This window comes from Cucumis melo, chromosome 11 (genome assembly GCF_025177605.1).
Source record: "Cucumis melo cultivar AY chromosome 11, USDA_Cmelo_AY_1.0, whole genome shotgun sequence".
NCBI lineage: Eukaryota > Viridiplantae > Streptophyta > Magnoliopsida > Cucurbitales > Cucurbitaceae > Cucumis > Cucumis melo.
This window is the reverse complement of record NC_066867.1, coordinates 5,231,853-5,256,806: the sequence shown is the minus strand read 5'-3', so window position 1 is coordinate 5,256,806 and position 24,954 is coordinate 5,231,853. Positions and strand designations below refer to the sequence as shown.

At 32.5% G+C, this 24,954-nt stretch overlaps 2 protein-coding genes across 5 annotated transcripts; both read left to right on the top strand.

Moving 5' to 3' along the window:
• Positions 1-1,212: 1,212 nt before the first annotated feature.
• LOC103498412 (serine/threonine-protein kinase SRK2E-like) lies at positions 1,213-5,774 on the top strand. Of its 3 annotated transcripts, none has more exons than XM_051079409.1 (9): positions 1,213-1,581; positions 1,802-1,876; positions 2,048-2,149; positions 2,298-2,390; positions 2,554-2,646; positions 3,258-3,350; positions 3,511-3,615; positions 3,792-3,890; positions 5,202-5,423. In XM_051079409.1, the coding sequence occupies exons 1-9, from the start codon at positions 1,438-1,440 to the stop codon at positions 5,283-5,285; spliced, it is 888 nt and encodes a 295-aa protein (XP_050935366.1). In that variant the 5' UTR covers positions 1,213-1,437; the 3' UTR covers positions 5,286-5,423. The 3 variants fall into 3 exon arrangements, with proteins under 3 accessions (XP_050935366.1, XP_008459221.1, XP_050935365.1); XM_008460999.3 differs by having other exon boundaries at positions 1,216-1,581; positions 2,337-2,390; positions 5,263-5,774; XM_051079408.1 differs by having other exon boundaries at positions 1,216-1,581; positions 5,263-5,774.
• A 7,560-nt stretch (positions 5,775-13,334) lies between these two features.
• LOC103498413 (probable N-acetyl-gamma-glutamyl-phosphate reductase, chloroplastic) lies at positions 13,335-19,097 on the top strand. Of its 2 annotated transcripts, none has more exons than XM_008461002.3 (15): positions 13,335-13,456; positions 13,550-13,594; positions 13,724-13,864; positions 14,039-14,146; positions 14,303-14,389; positions 14,504-14,554; positions 14,700-14,771; positions 15,187-15,306; positions 17,036-17,096; positions 17,193-17,273; positions 17,829-17,908; positions 18,000-18,089; positions 18,216-18,344; positions 18,437-18,579; positions 18,743-19,097. In XM_008461002.3, the coding sequence occupies exons 2-14, from the start codon at positions 13,553-13,555 to the stop codon at positions 18,542-18,544; spliced, it is 1,170 nt and encodes a 389-aa protein (XP_008459224.1). In that variant the 5' UTR covers positions 13,335-13,456; positions 13,550-13,552; the 3' UTR covers positions 18,545-18,579; positions 18,743-19,097. The 2 variants fall into 2 exon arrangements, with proteins under 2 accessions (XP_008459224.1, XP_050935364.1); XM_051079407.1 differs by having other exon boundaries at positions 13,345-13,456; positions 13,544-13,594.
• Positions 19,098-24,954: the final 5,857 nt, after the last annotated feature.

Below are 24,954 nucleotides of genomic sequence, written 5' to 3'. Positions count from 1 at the left end.
TAAGAATAGTGTTAAAAATTTAATTAAAACTAACGGTTTAGAGTAGAAAACAATGTTAAAAATAATGTTAAAATATCAAATATGTATTATAATTTTATGTCTATTTTTTGATAAATAATTTGAAGAATAAAAAATGTGAAATGGTTGAATTTATCTTTGGAGTTATTTTAGGGATATGAGGTAAAATTTGAATTCAAATTGACGATTTTAGGAGATGATAAAAATTGTAGATTGAAATTGTTATTAAAAGTTTGTAATATGTATTATTTAATATATTTTTATAAATAATATGAAATATAAAAAATCGTTAAATACTTGATTTAAATCCAAATAATTAGGGGATGTTAAAACTAAAGTTATATATTTAAGGATGTTTGTTCAATCTTTTGCGAAATAGAATATTTTGTGATATAATTAAGATTTACTAAAAGTGAAGGTGTTTAAAACACTGTATTCATGCTATATGATATTTTTTTTAATTTTTTTGACCTCAACAAATATATTGTATTTGTATGTGAGCAATTGTCATTCTTAGATAGATAAACTTGAGAAAAAATTGAAAAAAATAATTTGAGAAGCAATTTTACTATAAATCAAAATAATTTTGGAATTTGCTATTTTTTTTAAATGCTATTTTTGCATGTTTTCTCTAATTCATAAATCAATCATTTGGCCAAGCCCAAAAGATCTAATCTATACTTCACTTACAGCCTCATATATATATAACAATGTATTGAAATAATATCAAAATTTATACTCTCATATGAGTACTATAAACTAAGATCAGGACTTAATTATATTAATTTAAAGGATTATTATAATAATAATAATAAATTTTATAGCGAACATTTAAAAAAATTGTAAATATAACAAGTCTATCGATAAAATTTAATGATTGCATAACATGATATGACTACCGATCTAACGGTGCATAACATAGGATATTATATATACTTATAATTATCGTATGTAAAAAATGGATATATAGTTCGATTCTCACGTTCCTAATTATTAAATCTAAACTGAAAATGACTTTGCTTTTAATATTTAAAATGAATATATCTTGTCCGAACAGATGGACGAATAAGCTATGGAAGTTGTAAAGAAAAAGGAAAAGAAAGGTTCAGTTAATAATATTGCTAGGTATTATTGGTGAAGCTTTCACGGGGTGCATGTCTTATTGTAATGGTACAAGTTCACACTACGCCATATCTTTTCACGCCCACCTCCTTTCTTCTTCAATAATCTCTCTAATTTTGCGCATCACTCATTATTTTGCATTCGATTTTTTATGCAACACAAAACTCAGCAATGTATGACACAATAATGGCTAGCTAGGCAATATTACATATGAGAGCCCCTTGAGTCTTTTGATTTAGAGGGTGTCTCAAGAGATAACTTGACGAGGGTGACAGTAGTGACCGGAGGTATAGAGCGATGGATGTTCCGATCATGCATACAAGTGACCGGTATGAGTTGGTTCGAGATATCGGCTCTGGCAATTTTGGAGTGGCTAGGTTGATGAGAGACAAACATACCGATGAGCTTGTTGCTGTTAAGTACATTGAAAGAGGTGACAAGGTATAGTTGAATAAACTTAAAAGGCATATACTTAGATTTGAGTTTAAATCTTTCATCTACCCGTGTTGTTCTAAAGAATTGTGTTGGAAGAGAAATTTCGAAATTTTCATACATTTTTTAAAAGTTTAAAAGAAGACCTGTGAACTTTTTTTTTTCCTCTTAAAATGATAATTAACTTTTCAAATAATATATTTGTTTGGATTTATAATGGAATGAACAGATAGATGAAAACGTTCAGAGGGAAATAATAAACCACAGGTCCTTGAGGCACCCCAACATTGTCAAGTTTAAAGAGGTACAGTAGCTTTTAATTGATTTGTTTCTGCGGCCTGAAATTTTAACAAAAACATATCTATAAGATATGGAAAAATTTTAAATTCGACACCGAAATTTTGTTATATTTTGTAAATATTTTGATATAGCACCGCAGTCGAATAATTCACATCTACGTTTACTGTATTTATAGGTTGTTCTAACACCAACTCATCTAGCCATTGTGATGGAATATGCCTCCGGCGGAGAGTTGTTTGAGCGGATATGTAACGCTGGCCGCTTCAGTGAAGATGAGGTTTGCTAATCCTCTCCTTCATCCTAACTTCTATATATTCTTCTTTTGAATAATGTTCTTTTTTTGTTTCTTCAACCAATTATATCATTTTTCCTCTAATTGATATCAATCAAGACTAACGGTTTTAATGATATAAGATTAAATTTAGGATAATCTTATATCAGCTTTTAAATTTTGTTATGCAAAGGCACGATTCTTCTTCCAACAACTTATATCAGGAGTAAGCTACTGTCATGCTATGGTTAGTATTTTTTTTTTTTTTTTTCTTCTTTTTTTATGTATCAACCAAATGCAATGCTTTTCTAATTAATTTCCCTAAACTCAATTGAAATATTGCATTTGGATTCTTTTTCCTTTAAGATAAAAAAAACAATTTTGGAATTTTTCTATGTATGTAAATTCAGGAAGTTTGCCATCGAGATCTGAAGTTGGAAAACACACTATTGGATGGAAGTCCTGCCCCACGTCTAAAGATATGCGACTTCGGCTATTCTAAGGTACTCAATATCACTATAACGATTGTAGAATATAATGTAGATTAGAAAATTGTATGCATGTCTTTCCTATTTCTTCAACTTTATCTTCATCACACTACGATAAACTAGCTAGAGAACACTCTAAAATACAAGAGCACAATAAAGTTTTCGAGACTCATACAAATCTATCAGAATAATTGAAACAACAACTTATTCTAAATGACTATAGCAAAAGGAACCTCATACAAAAAGGAAATACACACAACTTCTATAAGAACATCTGACGAACTTTGCTCTACTGCATGCTCAAAAACTTCTTCAACCACAGCACTATCTCAAAGAATAATCACAAAAGTGTGACAACCCTAACTGAGAAAAAACAACCAAATAAACAGGAAAACGATTTACGAGACATTCCGCAAAAGAAAGAACAACATGCTAATTGATGCATATTTTTCCGAAGAAAAGATACAGTCAATATCGAAATAAGTAGTAACAAAAAATTGTTAGTAAACGAAGAAACATTGATAAAACTTGGACACGTATTTATGGTATTTCATTGGGTTTTGATTTGAATAGTATTCCTCTAATTAAGCTGCATTATTATGTTGTTTATATTTGAGAAAATAAAGTCGTCAGTGTTGCATTCTCAACCAAAATCAACGGTGGGAACGCCAGCTTACATAGCTCCTGAAGTCTTACTCAAGAAGGAATACGACGGAAAGGTATTACCAAAACTATATGCTAATTATATTTCAATTTACAGCTAAAATATTCTATAAACGTAAAATTATAAATTTTCAAAAATTAAGAATAAAAATAAATTTTCAAAAGTTAAGGTCTTCTTTAATGATTATTTAATATCTTTTAATGGTTGAGGTGCAGATTGCAGATGTATGGTCTTGTGGGGTAACGTTGTATGTAATGTTGGTTGGAGCATACCCTTTCGAGGATCCAGAAGATCCTAAAAACTTTCGTAAAACTATCCAGGTTTTTTTCTTCATTGTTATGAATAATTTTATTATATTTGTAAATATTTTCAACGGTTTTTGTCGGTTTAAAACAATTTTTTTTAATTTTACAGAAAGAATAATATAGTAGGATTACCATTTTCTAATTAGGATTGAATTACATGTGAAATTATTATTAATTTGATTATTTTGTAGAGAATTTTGAACGTTCAATACTCTATTCCGGACTATGTTCATATATCTCCTGATTGTTGCCACCTCATGTCTAGAATTTTTGTTGCCGATCCCGCCAAGGTTAGTTTCTCACGTCCTATTTGATAACAATTCTGTCGATTTATTTTTCTATAAACTTTTCTAGGTCATTAGGTTCACCTATTTAACAACTCAATTTCAATAATAAATATCGTTGAAGTTTGCACATCTTGCTGATAAATTTTACCTTTCTCTCTATATATATGTTTTTCATATTAAATAACTTCATCTTTATCTCTTAATCTACTTTTACATTTATGAAGGAACTATTACGTTACAACTCTACATTTCAAACAAAAATTATAAATTGGCCAACGTATTAACTCAATATCTCTCAACTCAAAACATATTAACTCCACTCAACAAATTAAACAACTTTCATAAGTTTTTAAAAATCAAATGAGACCCTAACTTTTAGCAAATTATTTTAACGTGGGATGCAAAAACAATAGTTAGGTTTACAAATTTTGTATTTGGATTACATGCTAAATTTACTAAAGTTATTGTGTGTGTTGATTATAGGTTAGGTAGGAGGATTTGAACCAGCTCCTATCGCAATGGTAGAAAAGTATATTCATAGAATCACATGTGTTAATTTACTAAAGTATTTTCAATTTTTAGAAGTATAGATTGCATGCTATGCTAATTAGTATTTTAAAAAAATTTGGGAAAAATATCTTTTAGTAACGAAAATCACTTTGTGCTTAGCTTAGACTCACTTTTACATTTTGTGAATGAAATAATTTAACCATATTTTAGTATGAATTTTCAAGAAAAAAAGGTCACACATTTGCTGCTTTCAATAAATCTTAAATATAATTTAGTTCATACTAATGTAGTTTCTCATTATTTTTTATTTTTTACTAACACTTAGCTTTTACTATAAAATTTAAAAATATATTAGGTTTCTTTACATAAAATTATTGTATTTATTTAATTAATTTCAATAAAAATTAAAAATTAAAGTTAGGAGACTAAATTTAAGATTTAAAGTACAAAGATTAAAATTAAACATTTGAAAGTAGGATAACTAAAATTAAACAAATTTGAAAGTATAGAGACTAGAATGATATTTTAAACGATGGATTAAGCTTTGAGAAGTTTCTTTTTTCTTCATCCTACAAATTTAATTTTTAAAGATAAAATAATATTGTTCTTTTTCTTCTTAACTTGTATACAATAATACTAGTAACATAACTAAGCAATCATTATTAGCAAGTTTGTTTAGAGTTTGAGGCCGTTTAAGTCTCAATATCTCATCCATCGTGTAAATTAAGCGTTGTAATATTTAGTTAGATTTCATCTTTATATTATAAGCATATATATGTGTGTAGTGTGTATATATTGGATTAGGGATGGAGTGGAGACAAAAGATGTTTGGTTGATAATGAATTATTCCACCACATGCATGTAGAGGATATCAATACCAGAGATTAGAAAACAGGAATGGTTCTCAAAGAACCTACCGAGCGAATTGGCTGAAGATGAGAAGACGAATAGGAACATCAATAATATGGTGGGGGAGGAGGCGATGGATCAACCCCCGTCGCAAAGCATTGAAGAAATCATGCAGATCATCGAGGAAGCGTCAGTGATGGAGGCCGGATTTCAGAGTCCTAATGGACAGTATCTGACAGGGTGTTTGGACATCGAAGAGGACATGGAGGAGGATTTGGAGACGGATGCTGAACTCGACTTGGAAAGCAGTGGTGAGATCGTTTATGCCTTAACGTAGAACCCCCTTCATGTGTGTTTATAACGAGAATTGGGAGTAACTTACACACTTTCGAGTTTTCCTATATTTGATTCGTGTTTTTGCTTTTAATTTTTATGTTGAATTATTGTAACGGTGAAGTTTGACCGTGTATTTGTATTATTCACTCTCCCTCTCATGTAGTGATATAATATTGGTTGGTTTTGACAAAACAGATATTAAAAGTATAGCTATTTAAAAAGTTGACAAAATGAGCCGAGCTTCAACTATTATTTGTTGTTGGTTGTGCATGGGAGCGTCCACACGCAGGTGCATGCTTGCTTGCGTACGTGTTGAAAGAGAACTAAAGTACAAAATAAATATATACAAACACACTGCACAGTTTGACTACAAGGCTAGCAAAATTATAACCCAGCCTTCAACCCCAACCACACACAAACACAAACTCCTCGCTAAATGTTGATGCACTTTGCTCGAGCTATAGAACCGTCAGAAAGGACAAATTTGCAAAACAAAAATTAGTCAGTAGTATGATTGAGTCTAGTGGCAGATCCAAAAATTTTATATAGGGGGCGCTATACAATAAAGACACTTAAAAAATGTAAAAAAAAAAATATAACTAGCTTTAAAGATTAATTAATTTAATACGTATTACAATTGTCCTCTACGAGTTTTCATGTTTTGAAATTGATCCATGATAAGTTTATTATATAACTTATCCAATAAATCTTTCTCAATATAAGCTATAAGACAATCATTCATCCATTGATCTCCCATTCGATTGTGCAGTCGAGTCTTCACAATACTCATAGTAGAGAAATGTTCTCTCTACAGTAGTTGTTGCAACCGGTAAAATCAACGCCAATGTGAGCAACCGATAAATTAATGGGTAGATCTTATCTTTTTTCGTAACAACCATTTTTACTACAAGATCACCAATGCTTTTTAGTTTTAACAAACTTTGAACGCATATCAATAATGTAATTTTGAAGCTGATCATCAAGCATAGAGAGTTCAATAGCTGAAAAGTCTCTTAGATAAAAATGAGCAAGTCGACTAAGTTTTTGTCTATCAAAAGCAGCAAATGAATTACACGGGTTCAAACAAGCCATACAGAAAAATAATTCAGTACTTGATTCAGTAAAACGATTATTCAACTCTTGAAGTTGCATATCGATGACAGCATAGAAGATTTCAACACGATAATGATGCAAATTTGTAATTGGTTGAGATTTTCGACTTTTTCGCTATCGAACTAAAAACATAACATCCATTTTAAGAACTTCAATGTCATGACTATTGCAGAAATTAGAAACTCTTTCCAATAATGAATCCCAATCAAATTCCCTCGTTGCTTGTAGTCTACCTTTACAAACGTTGACTAAATTCATTGCATTTATAATATTCTGATCTTTTTTTTTTGTAAGACTTGAGACAAGTCGTTTGTGATTCCCAGTATATTTTTCATGAGATCGATGCATATTGAAAACAAAGTCAAATGACAAGATTGAATTCATTAGAATCTTGCTTCATATTTTATTCTGAATTTGATCCAATGTCTACAATTGTCTCAAGCACATCAACTACTAAAGAGAACATTGTAACTAAACTCGTTAAAGTGTTGTAATGTGATCCCCATCGAGTATCTCCTGGTCTTTTAGTCATTATCTCTTGATTTAATCCTCGTCCACTTGATATTTAACCATTATTTAAATCTTAAAAAATTTTCATTCTATGTTTTTCTCTTGTAGAATATCTTGACGTTTTACTGATACTTCAATAATATTCACTACATTTGTAGCAATAAAGAAAAGATCGGCAATTTTCACATGATTTTTTTGTAGTATTTATAAGAGTTAATTGAAGTTGATGAGCAAACAATGAATGTAAAAAGCACATTCATTTTCTTTCAAAATAAGTGCTTTCAAGCCATGGAAACTCACCTTGCATATTACTAGCTTGCTCCATCATATCCTTGTCCTCTCCCAAATTAGCAATACTTATTAACCCATGTTGAGAGAAAAGAACCATCAATAGCTTCCTTAAGTGATACTATATTCGGGTTATTCTTTAAACCAAGCTGGATTAAATCGTCTTGACTTTGCCCCCAATTTCTTGAATGGAAAAAGTATGATTTCGAGGTTAATAAGGATCTTTTTGTAGATATGCTCTACGAACTTGATCTTGAATATTATAATTATATTCAGAAATTCTAGTTCTTAGACTAGGATCTACAGATAGTTATCCTAAATTGATTTAAGTATAAGATCTATCAGAATCAAGAATAATGTATCTTTTTTTAGGATGATGACTTTATTGTTGTTTTTTCTTTTAAAATATCTCTCCATATTGATATGTTAACTCTACGAAATTAGTATTAAACAATATAAGTATTATAATTTATTACATAGATTGAAAAAGAATTTAAACTAAAAATAAATTTATAAAGATATTTGATATTTGGGGAAAGAAAACTAATGATGTTTGGAATATTTTGTGAAAATTTAGGGAGAAATTTGATATTTGGGGAAAGAAAATGATTGATATTTGAAATAAAAACTATCTTTTGGAGGAATAAAATTATTGAAATTTGGAAAGATATTTGATATTTGGGGAAAGAAAATTAATGATATTTGAAATAAAAATTATGTTATAAAAATAATAGCAATACACAAAATTTGAACCATTATCTTGATTATTAGAGAGTGGAGGCATAGCCAATACACCAAAACTGAAGTTTAATAAAAATAAAGCATTATTTAATATATATTGTAATCTGACACTTCAAAATTAATATAATAATGTAAGAGGGGCACGTGCCCCGCTGGCCCCTTAATAAATCTGCCCCTGACTAAGTCGTGAATTTCGCTTTCTTTAAGACGTTTCGCAACTCTATTCGTCGATTGAAACTGCACCAAAATCAAACAGAAAACCAATACTAATGGATACCTTGCTCGGAATTCAAGAACATAATAAAGTAGAAAAGGAGAGAATTATAATTATAATTTTTGCTTTAATGATCTCAAATGACAAAGGAAGTGTGTGATATGTATATCGGAGGAAATGTAACTTTGGTAACGGTTCAATGGTCAAAAACGTTGGTAAAAGTTCAACGATCCAAAACCACATTTGCTTATTTTCCCCTCCTCTCTAAAACTTACCTACTTATCTTGGATTGTATATTTATACCAAACAATGGAAGCAAAAACATTCAGCTTCTAAATACTTTTCACTATTTTAGTTTGAAAGGCAATGTGGAAATGGAATTCTAATTAACTTAGAAAATTAAACTCATCCACCCACATAGTCTACTGGGAACCTGCGTCTTGGGAACTCACTCAGCTTAATTGTTTAGTGGGCTCGATCACACCCAAGGATATATCATATTTTGTAAAATTGATCTTCTGCCTTCCCCATACAAAGAACATAAAGATCAAATGTCTTCTCCCTTCAAATAATAAAATGTCCATCACATAAAATGCTTTAACTTTATTGGGGATAGGAGCTACTAATTGCCACACCTTTTCCACCAAACAAACCGACCCCTTAGCTTTCACTAGGACTACCACCTCCATCATCCCTGCCCACATGAAACTAAACCACTCTCTCACACTTATCATAATCTCAAAACCCATCATTTTAATTAATTTCTCAAGAAATATAATCTTTTTATAATTATGATAAAACTTCTCTTTAAATATATATTTACAAATATAATAACATAGTAACACTCTACCACCATCTATTGTTATTAGAAAGTAAAATGTTGCTGTATTTATAAATTAATTTAATTCATTTCGATATATCATATGTTTTTTATTTTCAAACATTATTTTAAAATTCTATATATTTCGATGTCAAGATTTGTTCTCTAACTTAGAGTGATATAGTCTAGAATGAGCTAAGTTATAATTAAACTAAGTATTATATTTACATATATTATATATTGTCACAATCTGCCCCTAGCTACCATGGTACTTACAACAAAATAAATAAAACTCTACAATGTCTTTTTTCTGCATAAATTATTAAATTGGTTTTAATCAATTGAAAAGCGACCATTTAATTTAAAAAATAAATAAAAGAAAATACGAAAAAAAAAAAGCGTATGACCTCTGAATACAATCAAAGGACGGAACTTTAAACCAATTAACGATTACTTGAGAATAAAAAAGGTTGAATTAAGGGCTCTTTCTATCACCTTAATTCAACCATAGTTTGTTTAAGTTTCATTTTCAAACGTCTTTGTCTAGACAAAGATTGAATAATATATTTTTAGATCAATATTGTAAATACGTTGAATTATTGAATTTTACTTTAGTTTATTGTTTTGGTTTGTTTTTAAGAGCAGCAAAAAGGATAAAATTAATGAAATTATTTACCAATCTAACAAAATTTTACTATCTATTAATGAAAATAAGGATACAAATAGACATTTATCAACATCTCTAAGATGATAGATGTATCCGACCTTAAAATTTTGTTATATTTATAAATGTTTTCATCATTTAAAACAATTACCCTATTCTTTAGTTTCTTATTTCCTCTGATTTTTAGAAGTAAAACAAAAAGTTTTTATTGTTTTTAAGAAAATATAGATTTAATTACATGAAAAATTTGAGATTGTTATTGTTCTTGTTATCTCAGCAAAATTAGTTTTCACATAAAATGTTAAATATTATGATATATTTAATTGGAACATGAATTAGACACTTTCTATATAAAGATTCTTTCTTTATATATTTCTTTTAAATATATTTAAAATAAGAAACAACAAATAATTAAAAAGAAAAAAGAAACAATGAAACAAGAAATAACAATGTAGATTCTTTCAAACTCAAAACAAGAAAAAGAAAACAAAAACAAAATGGAGAGGACAACTTGGTTGTAAAATTTGACCCCATGTCCATGACAATATGTATGAAACTGTCCAAACTTGGACCAAAGATATTCGAAGACACTTTAAACATTTAATCCAAATTGTACAATACTTTCGCTACAAAAAGTTTGTTAAAAAAATCGTTGAATTAATTTTCGCCGACTGATATATGTGTAGACAAAAAATTGTGTGATCATGTGAAAATGATTAGGTTAGTGTTTTGAACCTTTATTTTAGTTTTTGTCTACGCATCGTTGGTAGAAACTCTTAATATTTTTGCAAGTAGCTAGATTTGTGTGTTGGATTAAGCTCTTTTTTAAGCCCACATTTTATTTCAAAAAAAAAAAACAACTTCCCTTTCTCTATTACCTACACTTTTTAAAACCCTAAACCTATTTTGGAATGTTTGGAATAACTTAAGAATAAAATATTTTTAAAAAATGCATTCTCATTTAAATATTTTTTTGTAACTTTTTTGAAAAGTTGTTTTTAGGTAAAAATTTGTTTGACTTGTTATATATAGAATCTTTTTATAATTTCAAATTTAATAAAAGAATTTAATTTATCTATGGAGGTTTTGAAAGGAGTTTGTCGACGATCAACAAGAATGGGGTTGTAGGAGGTCAGCAATAGCCACTATAACTTAGTAACCAACTGAGGTTTGTGAGAGTGGTAATTGTCATAAGCCAGCCGAAGATGATCGCTGAAAAATGGTTTATCGGAAGTGGGTTGGTAACAGTCATCGAAGAACAAATTGACGAAAGTAAACCAACAACGATCTTTGAAAAACGATCAACGAAAGTCGATAGGCAACAGTCACTAAGAAATAGTCAACGAAAGCTGGTCAGCAATGGTCATTGAACAACAGACGATAGAAGTTAGTTAACGACGGTCACAAAAAAAAAGTCGTCGATACGCAGTTGGCCAGTAACTATTATTGACAAATGATTGATAAAAGTTGGTTGGCAATGGAAACCAAAAAATAGTCGACAAAAGCTTACCGATAAGAGTCACTAAAAAACGGTCAACAAAAGTTGGTTGATAACGGTTGCTTCTAACTAAATCTTATCTAAATGTCACAAGTCAAAGATTCGATGCAAAGCAGAAGTTATACATTCCAATGCATCCAACATATAACAAATTATATCATTGAAGAACAAAATTGAACCAAAGATTATATAAAACAAGTTTAAGTTCTAAAAAATTTATAGGAATAAAGGGAGAATCTAAGAAACCCAAGCTAGAAAATGGTACCTTATAGCCTCTCATCCACATGTAAGATGATAAGGAATTATTTAGGAACCAAAAGTACATGAAAGAGTTCAGAAAATAGAGATGAAATAAGTGAGAAACGACTGGTATTCGAGATAGGGTTTGGCTGGCAGCCAAATGACTTTTTAATAAATGTTGCAACGCTGCAACACTACCCTTGCACACACGTCTCTTTCGCTTCAAATGTTCAGAGCTCTGTGATGCTTGGCTAATTACGTAAAAAGAGGCCTTTCTACCTTACAACGTTGTTGTGGCGCCATGGGACGCCACATCACTGTAAGGCAGAAGCCTATTGGCTTCTTTTGCTTCGACATTTAGGTGACTCAAATGACATCGTTTGACTCCAAATTGCCCAAACTACCTCCAAAATGGCATTAACTCCAAATTTCATCCATTAATTGATCAAATCCTATAACACAATCAAATAAGATCATAAAATTACGAAATGAGTCTGAAATAAGCGAAAATAGAAAGAATATTTCATACAATATCACCACCATCACACTTGTAGGTTGTTCATTGTTGTTTTCCATCTGCAAAGTCGTCTTATGTCACCATCACTTGTAAGTTACTTGTCATTGCACCTTCACATCTTTTAAAACATCTGATACCATGTGTAGTCACCTAATTTTATCTTACATTTTTTTATTGTTTAAGAAAATACCTACTATTTGTAATATTGGCTAATATTTTATTTATTTTTAAAAAGAAAAGAAGTTACATCTATCTTTAAAAAAAAATCACATTTTACTTATTTTTATCTTTTTTAGGAAAAAAAACAAAATATTTTATTTTATACAAAATCTTTTAATATCATATTTGATTTATCATTTTAGGAAAAAACAAAATAATTTATTTTATACAAATATTTTTTAATATCATATTTTGATTTATCTTTATCACTCTAAGAAAAAAGCAAATAAATTCATTTTAGACAAAATCTTTCGATATCATATTTTTACTATTTTAGAAAAAAGAAAGTTAATAAAATTACATAATACCTAATTTGATTTTATACTTATTAAAATTTTCTAATTTGTTGCATTTGGTCATTTGGAAAGAGAAAAATTAGGTTTAACTTGTTTCGAGAGTCAAAATATCACTTAGACACTTTTTAAGTTGGGTTTGAGAATGAAACTATGACACTTACATATTTTGAAAACTTTTTAGGTTGGTGTTGAGCATGAAAGTAACAACTTTGTTGTTTTCAAAATTAAAATATCACTTAAACACTTTTTAGACATTTTGTAGTTGATTTTGAGTTTGGGAATCATACATTTAGACATTTGTAGGTTGTTTTGATAGTTAAAACACTTCTTATATGTTTTTCAATTTAAAAGTCAACCTAAGATAGTCCTAACTTGTTTTGTTAAATGTTAAAGTGTCACTTAGATATAAAATTAGTGTAAGGTTGCACCATGATAGTTGAAGTAAAATTTTGCACATTGATAATTTATTTGATCGAAGCTATCTTAGGATCTAAAATGTTGTTATTCGAAACTTTATGAATTAAATAGACATTAACTTAACCATTGGGATTTTCAAAAATTATTTTTAAAAAAATTAAAATTAAAATTTTTGAATTTTGAATTTTTTTTTCGCGTCATCGTGTGTATCAAAAAAAGAAAAAGAAAAGAAAAAAAGAGGAGCAAAAGAAAGTAGATGATCGAACACAAAGCTTATTTGCAATTCATTCGTTTGGAAGAACGGCTGAAAGTTCTTCAGCGGCGCTAATCGCCAAAGGTTTGAGTGCTCATCGTCTCAATAATATTCAAATGGGTATCTTCAATGATCATCTAAAACCTCACACTCTTTTTCATTATTTGCAAGGAGTAGAAGATGACGTCTTCAACCTTCAGTTCTGTTTCCTGTTTATTCAAGGTTTGTATTCCTTATGCATTTTCTTTGATTACTCAGAAAATATCGGGTTTTCATTTTCATTGTGGCAATGTTTTGAGCTGGGAGAGGCTTTCCTTTGTTCCTTTCTGTAATTTTGTTTGTGTTTTTCAGGATGAATCACAGATTTTGAAGCTTAGAAAGCGAGATGTAGGGAAGGTGTTTGTTAAATGTTCAATGAGCGTTAAATCTCAAAACCCGCAGCCGGAAGTTCGCATTGGTGTTCTTGGAGCTAGTGGCTACACTGGTTCGGAGGTAGCTTTCTTTAACCTGCAACTTATATATTCACTTTGGGAAGAAATGTGCTTGCTGTCTAATGGCCAAAGCACAGGGATTTTGGAATGTTATGACATCAAAAGGGGAAGTTTGTTATTATTTCCTATTCTTTTGTTCCACCCAAGGAATGATCTCTTATGTATCTTCCTTCAGATTGTTAGGCTTCTAGCAAATCATCCACATTTTGGCATTACTCTCATGACGGCTGATAGGAAGGCTGGTCAACCGTTTTCATCAGTCTTTCCTCATCTATTCACACAAGTATGACTCTCTTACTATTGTGATTCTATTTAATGTCGGTCATGGTCAGTTTTGTTATTTCTTAGTTGGCTGGAATGCTGGATATGAACCTTCTTTAGGTATGGTGTATGTTGTTATCGTGGAGTTATGTTGACTGTATTCCTTTGCTATTTATAGGATCTTCCAGATTTGGTAGCCATCAAAGATGCAGACTTTTCAAAGGTGGATGCCATATTTTGCTGCTTGCCACATGGAACAACCCAGGTCAGCATCGAATTGCAGTTCATCGACTAATTATGTATGAGATAGAAGTATCACAAATGTTACATAGGCATTTCTCCTTTTAAGTCTAATTAGTTTGCATTTTTCTGTCTCCAGGAAGTTATTAAAGCGCTTCCCAAGGAATTAAAGATTGTGGACCTTTCAGCTGTATGTTTAATGTTTTAACTTCTTATTTTATATGTGCGAGTGGTTTTGTTTTATTGTATTTTAACTAATTGGAGCTTTTATATTTTGAGGAGGAAATGATGAAATGTTCTCATGAATTGTACAATTGTACTCGATGATTCTCCAGGACTTCCGTTTGCAAGATCCATTTGAATATGAGGAGTGGTATGGTCAGCCACATAGAGCAGTGGATTTGCAGGTGTGATTTATTTATTTGTTTGAACTAGGAAAAATTTCTTTCCCTTCAGAGTGAGGTCTATAAAAAAGGTTGAGTCGGGAAATTTTGGCACATGAAAATGCTTGCTCACTCTAAACTGGAGCATCAATTTCCAAATCTGCTGAGTGATTCCTCTCCTAACTAGACTTCTCATCAATTTTCTACTACGTTTCCTTTATAGCCTGAATACTGTGTTTCAGCTGATTCTGCATCTCAGACTGTGTTATTTTGAGTAAGTTATGTGTTGTAAGTTGGTCATTTTCTCTTCTAGGTATATTGGGCCAGTGGTGGTGAGATAATATGTGAACCCTGCATTTTCTAAGATTTCTTTCTAGCTCTTTTTAACATGTACGTATTGTTTTGAATTTGTTTTACAAATATTTTATATTGGTTTCAGAAAGAAGCCGTGTATGGTTTGACAGAAATTTTGAGGGATAAAGTCAAGGGTGCTCGTCTTGTAGCCAATCCTGGTTGCTATCCAACATCTATTCAACTTCCTCTTGTACCACTAATAAAGGTTTTTGTCTATCCCTAGAAGATTTCATTATTACATTATAATGTCTACTGATGCTGAGCTGATACTTCTTTTTTCTTTTTTTCTTTTTTTTGTATATTCCTATGTTTATACAAATCCCAAGTACGGAAATAAAGATTTTACATGATGCATCATTTTCAGCAAAAGAAAAATCAGAGCTTATCTCTTCATTGTTCTGTTTGATCTTCTGTGGTATTTTGATGTATTATGGAAGCTTACATGTGAATAAATAGTTTATTAAATTGAAAAGTAGGTTGGAACCATGGTTTTAGTTCTGAATTTTATGTGCAATTCTAGAATACTGGGAATCAGAAGGTTATGGAGATCCTTACCTCGAATGTGAGCTTTCTGGAAGCTTGCCCCAATTAAACAGTTCCCCCAATATATGTTATTACCAAAGTCTAGATTTGATGGATCTCTTAGGAAACTAACCCAGCTAGTGTAGACAGAAATTTGATTTACTCTGTTTGCATCACAATGAATTAGGAGAAATGGATGGACCTCTCAAGCTTCTTATGGTTTGTTTGGCATTATTCTCATTTCAGATGAGGCTTCTACTTTTTGTTTAATAAGTGCAGTTGGGGGAACTGTTTAATGCCTACTCGGTTCTCTATTCAAGATGGATTTGTTTGGTGTATCATAGTGGTCAATAGCCCTTTGCATTAAATTCAATAGGGACCTCGTTTGGTGAGAGGTGCAAAATATATGGTTTACGCAATAAAAGTTGGGGCTTAGGAAGGGATTTTGATCGATGAAAGATCCATAGGAAGTAGAAGAAACAAAAGCATGAAGAAATTCAATAAGCTGGTGGAAGACTCTGTCTCTTGAACGTTCCTGTGGCTCTCCTCTATGTTAAATGTTTTTGGTTTAACCTTAAAGAAGAGTCATTCGTCTCTCAGTGATCAACTTTTCACTTAAAATTAGTGGGAAGAAACCTTCAATGAGTCCATATCGCTGAGGAACACATCCAATGTTTTTAAAAGCTATTGAGGCTTACGTATTGCTCGCTTCAAGGCAAGGCTCTAAGTTTTAGCCTCGAAACTTCTGCCTTTGTTGAACCACAAGAGGCTTACGTCTTTGTGAAAACGCACTGAGGCTTAAAATCTCTATACCTGCCTAGTGATTAGAAAAATAATCGTGATTTGCTTAATTCTTCAAAATTATTAAGGTTTGAGCTGTAACAATTTGAACTAGGACTATTTTACTCTTGTGAACTTAAGAGTGCTGAAAGCAAACATATATAGTATAAATCAATCGTATGAGGAAACTTCCATTCAAGTTTGAAATTTTTAGCTTACGCACCCTTTGTTCATCTCGTTCACTGAATTTTAGTAGTCTAATACTTATGGTGAAGGCTGGCTGGGATTGTTCTCAACCAACGCAATGTTTAATATGTTTCCATTTTCCTAGGTTAGAGGTTTGGCCAAATTATCATTTCGTCAGCAATACAGCAACTGTGTCATTTGATTGCATGTATCTTTTTGCATAATTAAAATGTAGATGGCTGATGATGTATTAACAATATATTGGACTATTTGAAACTAATGCATAGCATCTGGGGAAAAAAGAATTTATTACGGGTGCTTCCATAGTATTAAGCTTCCTTCTCTTCTACATAAAAAGTTGCTTTTTGATATTTGGCAGAAGAGATAACTGTCGTAATAAGTTATAGTTGCCGTCCACTAATTATCTCTCGATTATTTTTCTTCAGGCTAATCTAATTCAACTTGGGGGCATCATTATTGATTCTAAGTCTGGAGTCAGTGGAGCTGGTTAGGATCTATTCCCAATTTTTTCACCCTCTGCAAAATTTTTCATGAACTGGATTGTGTTGTACTGTTGCTTTATAAACTGGGTTTACTCCATAGGACGAGGTGCTAAAGAGGCAAATTTATACACGGAAATAGCTGAAGGCATCTACTCTTATGGAATTACCCGCCATCGTCATGGTAAGTTAATACACTTGGTCATATGAAGGGTTAATGCACTCTGATATGTAGTTAATAATATGTATGAGTTCTAGAATTTGTCATTCTTGGATGACTAAATATCGTCTAAGATCCTCCTATGGCTGATTTCTGATTGAATTACTTATGCAGCAAGTTGTTGATTTTGTCATACTTCCATCTTGACACTGTTTACACTACCATGTTTATCTACTGAACACAGTGGAGAACATTTAGAGAAAACAACCACTACTCTGAAGTCTATATATGCTATGTGTAAACTTAGAATTTGGTACTTGTTTTCTTTCCCTTGGACTTCACCTGGGCACGAGTGTCTGATGGCAGTACTACCGGAGTTTCCAGCAAATTATATTGTTACCTTTTTTAATATTGCAATATATTTTTATTTTTGGTGTTCTTTGTATAGTTTGTTGTTCTTGGTGTTCATGCTAGGTAGTTAGGTCATGCTCTCAGTAGTTACCTAACTGAATGTCTTTATTGTGGTATTTTTCAGTAGATTTTACGATGTAATGGTCTTGATTTTTCTTTACTTTTCAGTTCCTGAAATTGAGCAGGGACTATCTGAAGCTGCAAAGTCAAAAGTAACTGTCAGTTTTACGCCACACCTAATGCCAATGGTAACACGCTTTTGATGTGCTAATAAGGGTTGTCTTGGGATTGGTTTTTTCATACGATAGTTTAACAGATATATTCTCATTACCATGTTAGATTCGAGGTATGCAATCAACTATATATGTTGAAATGGCTCCAGGGATAACTACTGAGGATTTGCACCAACACTTAAAAGTCTCCTATAAGGTATAAATAACTTTTCTCATTTTTTGCAGATTCCATCCTTCAGCATTGTGTTCCTGAGTTCACCATTTGACTAGATAAAGTATTAGCTCACACTTATAACTATTTGATATTTTCCATTCTCCGTAGGAAGAAGAATTTGTACGTGTATTGGAGAAAGGAGTTGTCCCCCGTACTCATAATGTCCGAGGGTCTAATTATTGCCACATCAACGTCTTTCCCGACCGTATTCAAGGAAGAGCGATCATCGTTTCTGTTGTAAGTTGATCAAATTCATAAATTTAACTTTAAAACTAGCATATCCCTCTCCATATGGTACCTAATGACAATCTTGATGGTTCGATGGGCAGATTGATAATCTTGTGAAGGGGGCTTCAGGTCAAGCTCTACAAAATCTTAATTTGATGATGGGATTCCATGAAACTACGGGGCTCCTTTATCAGCCCTTGTTTCCTTAACACCCTTGTTCCTGTTAATGGTTTGAAAAGAACTTGTGAGTCAAACTCATAACCTACTTTTTTGTTTTCTTCGATTTCATAGTAATCAGGCCAAGGATTATTTCCCCATCTTCATCATTTTGGGTTTTTCGGGTCCTCGAATACTTTCAAACCTTGGTCCATTTGATGGTCGATTAATTATGATTACCTGTTGGGTAGGTTACATGACATGAAGATGAAGATGCTACAATAGTGGTAACTCCAAAATATATAATAAGAGTTCTCAGATGATGAAAAGTAAGTTTAGGGGACAATTGATTCACCAAGTGATGGGGCATTTGTTCAAAGAATGCGTGTAATGTTATCTTCTTATATAAGCAGCACGTCTTTTGTTGATATGCTCACCTTTCTTCTCATAAACAAAGCTGAGCTAAATTATTCAGTTTTTGCCTGTGTAATACCTTTGATTTTATTTCGGGAGAAATTTTGTTTCGAAATTTAGCAGTCAAATTTTACAAGTACATTTGCTGTAAATTGTCATAAAGTTCAATGGAATTTGCATTTAACTTGACAATATTTTTTCTATTTTGGCCATTATTTTATTTGATTCTTAGCCTTGCAAAATATTTGTTTTGGTCTTTGTTTATAGTCTTTTTTAATGAGTGGTGAGCCAAAATTGTAATGAAAAAGACTGTCAACCTTCTTGATTAATTAGAATTAGGACTAGGTTTGGAGCATTAGAATTAGTTAATTTAATTAATTTGGGTTAGGATAATAGGATTGGTTTTGATTGGACAATTTTCTTGTCTTCTTGTATTCAAAGCAATAAAGATTTATCTCTTAGTCTACAATTTGGTTTTGGTGCAAACGCATGGGCTATATTGTTGCAATTAGTAGAAGATTAAGAATCTGTAAATAGGAATTTGAAACAAAGTTGTATTTCATTAGCAGAATTGAGTTGGTGGATTCTAATTTAAACAATTGTAAACTAGCTGTATTATTTACTGAATATTAAAAATGATATAGTTATTGTTTGTATAGTTATAAAATGTATAGTATAAATTTAAATTTTGGACTTCATAATTTGGTTTGAAGTTAAAATTTAGGTAATATGGTTTATTATTGGAGAAAGATTCGTAGAATTGCCTTGGATTGACCTACTTCACAAGCAATATTTTATAAAATGTTTAAACTTTTATTATATTTTGTAACTAGATTTATGAAAAAAAAAAAAAAAAACTTTAATTTTTTGGTACAATCCCATTTGGGTCCATTTTATTTTTGAAAAATAGGTGCATGATAGATCTGATGGACGACTGAGTCGTGTGTGAGGGTATCGGGCTTCGTGATCAATTGGGTAATGTCAGCTCGAGTTGTGTGACGACGGTTGTAGCGACATCTAGACTAAGTTTAGAGTTTTAGCTTTTGCGATGTACCTTTCTTTTTTTAGGAATATTAAATTTCATCTTGTTTTTCAAAAATAAACCCATATGGGTTAATATAATGCAAAGATTTGTTGATTGATTTTGTAGTAAAATAGGCATGCAAGTGACACGAGTTCTATGGTAGAAAAATGAATTTTTTTTTAGAAATAACACTTTTTGTTTTACATTTCAAAAGTAGCATATTTGGAAAAAATTCGTAATTTTGTTTTTCTCAATCAATCTCTATTGAGCTCGACCTCTGAGATCTTTGCAAATTTTGAAAAACTATTTCAACGAAATTTCTCGATCCCTCTCGACCGAGTTCGTCATTGAGATCGTTCATTTTTTAAAAACATTAAAAATAAAGGGATATATCAAATGACCAAAATACCCTTGGTATCTCGAACATTACATATTCTCTCAAAACACTAAACGACAAACATTGTACTCATTTCAGTCAAGAAGTGAATGATTTCACTCCTAAATTTGAACGACATTCAATGATTTTTCCTCTGCGAGACTTTTTGAACTCATATGTCCTCTTAAGTCTCTAAAGATGAAGCACTTTTAACGATTTCATAGCTTAGGGTTTACTTTTTAGTTTATGTTTTAAATTTTTAGTTTGAAATCTAAGGTGGATGGGAAACTCTATAGTTGGTGGTATGATGAAGTTAGAAATACAATAGTATTTTAAGTTAATGCATGTGATCTCCTTTGACGAATCTCGACGATTTCATCAATCTAGGGTCGTGCAGATGAAGAATCTCAGTCGAGACCTACGAAAATGACCCAAGATTCGTTGGAGTCCTTAGATGTGATGCATTTCAAATGCATTATGTGGGGAAATCTCGTGGTCGATTTCGCTCGAGATGGGACCGAGATTACCTTACCGAATGCATGTTGCAACTCCTATCTCGTGTCATTCCAGACAATATTGCCTGAGTTCAATTGGCCTTTCATGTGGTTTCTAGTCGAGATTGCCCTGAGATCAACTTGAGTTTTAACACAAAATACTTATTTTGTTCACATATGTGTTTTTTTCTATTTTTCAGATGACTCTTTTGACCAAAATCAACTCCAAGGACTTCTCCCTTGCAAACTTGACCTGATGTTCACATTTATCGGATACCATGTCAAGTATAAAAAGTAAGTTAACACTTATGCAAGTTCACATGTTTTGAAAAACCATCTTTACACTTCTTGGACGTAAAGTTGGTGTTCAATGAACCTCTCTAGAATTAAATTTCGTTGAGAGATGTCGATGAGAGATGGTAAAACACAATTAATTTTAAGTTACTGGGTGATAAGGTCTTTTACGGACAGAAGGACTTTGACATAATAATAGGGTTGAGGTATACCCCCAGACGTTAGGTCCAGTTTGAACAAGACAAGACATTTGATTAAGAAGGTTAGATTTTAGGGATAGGACAAGCATGAACGAGTCTAAGTTTGAAAAGGATTACCCAACCCTTAAGTTTGAAAATGACAAAGATAAGGTGAAGATGTTAGTATTCTACTTCATCGAGCTTGCAATGACAGGTCGGGACATGAGGCAACACATGAAATGGACGATGCTGGGCCTGATTGACAACTAGGAGAACTTCATCATCTACGACTAGGGTGAGTTGGTATGATCCAAGACCATTGCTAGTTTGAAAGGAGCATTTCATGGAAAAGTAGCCTTGCACAATAAGAACCTATGAATAAAAAATCCCCAGAGTCGTATTAGCTCTACAGATTTCCCTTCGTCCTTTAGGTTTGTGATTATATGCTCATTGTGTTTATTTTTTTCATTAAACGATATCATTGTATTTGTAGGTCTAGGCCTACAAGATAATGTCGTCCATCAGTGGACGGGTTTCCTATAAGGAGTCATCATCTGCGATATCACGCATCATGCGATGGAGTTGCACACACTCACCTGGGTTGAAGGTGATTGGGTCACAGGTTTTCGGATCGTATGTTGCGATTCATTTTCTTCCTCCACATTCACTATAGTATTCTAGGGTTTTGTCTTTTAATTAGCACCTGTTAATGTTCCAATTTCAAACTTGGATACATGAGATTCAACTTCTGGATGACAAGCTTGCTTACCTTGATCAGAGTCTTGAAATTCCAACGATGGAAGGTTACGAGGAAGGCTCGATGACCTTCCTCCTTAGCAACTCGAGCGTCCCCTGTCACGCACTCACGTCGAGCATTTCCCTCTTCCTTTTGTCCAACATCCCCATTCTCCTCCTGGGGATGATGGTTGCCCCACTGCATCTATGGAGCAACCTATTCAGATCGATAGACCATGAGAGACGTGTGATTGCAACTAGCATGTACGTGGCCTAGAAGCGAGATTAGGTCGAATGGACAACTTCTTACAATGAATGCAGTCATCTGTGTCAACCGAGTTATCTGTCACAAAGGAGCTTCTAATGGCATTGGTAAAGGTATTATTATTATTCGCGTGGAACATTTTATTGTTTTGTCTTAATTAAGTATTAGTCCTTACGTATGTTTTTACTTCTTCATTAATAGTGTAAGGTAGTTAACTCCCAACCATGCTATGGCAGTGGTAAAGGTACATCATTTAATACATTAAAGGCTCAGACTTTGGTTGGCAACGTATTCGTGGGTGTTCCCGCTTTAATCATCGATGACCAACCCACTGATGAGAAAATGATAACATTTGTTAGTGACGATCCCGAATATGGTATCATACTAATCGACGTACCATTGGAGGGTGTGGATGTGTCACCACTGCCTTCCCAACCCATGCTAGAATCGAAAGATAAGGTAAATGGAAATGGTTTCAAACTTTTCCTTCCTTTATATGGTATTGATTTTAGTAATAATAAAACTAACATCTAAAACTTATATATGAATTGTGCAACCCATCAAGTTTGATATGGAGGTCATCTCGCCTTCTGTTTTTTAGATGTCGTACCTAAGGAAAGGACGACAAGGAAGAGAGGTATACCCTAGAAATTGCAGTCCTCAATTATCCAACAAGGATAAAGGTCTAAGAGAAGAAAGAGGTGCTCCCTTACAATCTTGTTTGCAAGATTCCCGTGAAGTTCAATAAACAATTCTCGACATACCTCTCGAACCCTCAGAGAGAGAAGGAGTTGCTGAAGATAGTTAGATCCTCGAGGGCACTTCTGTGGTTCATGGACCTCTTAACCCTACAGACATTCACAGATGACGATGTATGTACTCCAAATTTTGTACGTTTTCCATTATGTATGTCATCATTTGACACTATTTAGTTGCTTCTCACCATTTGCAGATGATCGATACATTGTTCCTATTCACCCAGAAGAAGTTGCAGGTCAATACCGATCCCTCGCACGTCAATAAACAATTCACTACGGTCGATCGTGCCATCACGATATGTTAAACAACTTTCAGTCCAATTGTTATTCTTAACTTGGTAATACTGTGTGTTTTGGTTCACCCTACGTTATAGAATTTCCTAAGGCGTAGCCCATGTCTGTACAAGGAGGTTCAGAGGGGCACTCGCCCGATTGACGTTGAGTATACTTAGGTTAAAGACGGTACCATTTTGAAATACATGATAGGCGAGTTACCAAATTAATTATGACAAGGCATAGATGAACGTCGACCTCATATACATGCCTTATAAAATCAGGGGATGCCACTAAGTTTTGATTGTGCTTGACATGGTCGAGGGACGAAGCGATGTGTTCACAGTGAAGCTCAATCTACCTCCGACACCATGGCTGTTATATCGTGTAGAGGATGCATCCCAACAAATGCTGGCGGGTGATTGTGGGATTTATTGTTGTAATTTTTTTAATATGATGTAAGCCGCTCCTCTTTCCTAACCCTGAACTCATAAAACATCCCTCTATTTCGTCGACAACTAACAATACAATTACAGGCTAATAGAGCCTTCTTGTAATTAAAAATACAATTAATTGAATTCTTATTGTTGCCTATCTTTATGCGGCCGTGCTTAGAGAAATTGTAATGAGATTCACAAAATTATTTTTATATATTGAATTCATGTGAGTTAGATAATTTAGAAATGAAAGTCGTTTAGGTTAAGTGATTTATATATTTGTCGGCTGAATATTGCCTTGATCGTTATGGTGTGCTTAAAGAACTTCTAATGAGATTGACAATTAGATAATTTAGAAATGAAAGTTGTTTAGGTTAAGTGATTTATATATTTGTCGGCTGAATACTGCCTTGATCGTTATGGTGTGCTTAAAGAACTTCTAATGAGATTGACAAAATTATTTATATATTGAAATCATGTAATGATTTAGAAATTGAGGTTAACTGTTCTCGGACCAAATTTGTGACGAGAGTCCCTGAGTTGAAAAACAAAAGCATTTAGGTTAACTGTTTTCGGGCCACCATGGTCCTGAGATGCACCAAGTTAAAAGATAGAAGCACTTATGTTAATGATCCCGAACCAAAGTTACCTTGAGATGGCCCCAAGCTAAAATACGGAAGCATTAGGTTAAATGATCTCAGGTTGAAGCTCCCTCAAAAGCCCCCGACCCCGTGATTATAACCAAAGTCCTCCTGCCAAAAGTGGCAGAACAATCCATTGAAATAAGATAACGATGTCCCATTCATCTTCAAATAGTGGCAGAACGGTCCATTGAAAGCCAATTTCACGTCCAGGAAATGAACAAATATTGTTTTCCTGAACATGTTAACTTGCTTAGGTGTAAGCTTGTTTTTTATGTTGGACACTGCCTTCGCTAGGTGCGAACATATCAGGTTGGCCAAGAAAAAGTCCTTAAAATTGATCTTTGTGACAATAAGCATCTGAAAGAAAAAAAAACAAACGTAAATCAATATTTTGTGATGAATCTTGGGTCAATCTCAGGGCATTCTTGGTTGAGAAAACATGAATAAGCAATTGAACTCGGACAACATTTTACCAAGATGCCACAGGATTAGGGTTTTGCATGCATTCTTTGGGGTAATCTCGAGCAAAATCGCCCCCGAGATTGCCCAAAAAAATCCATGTGAAACACC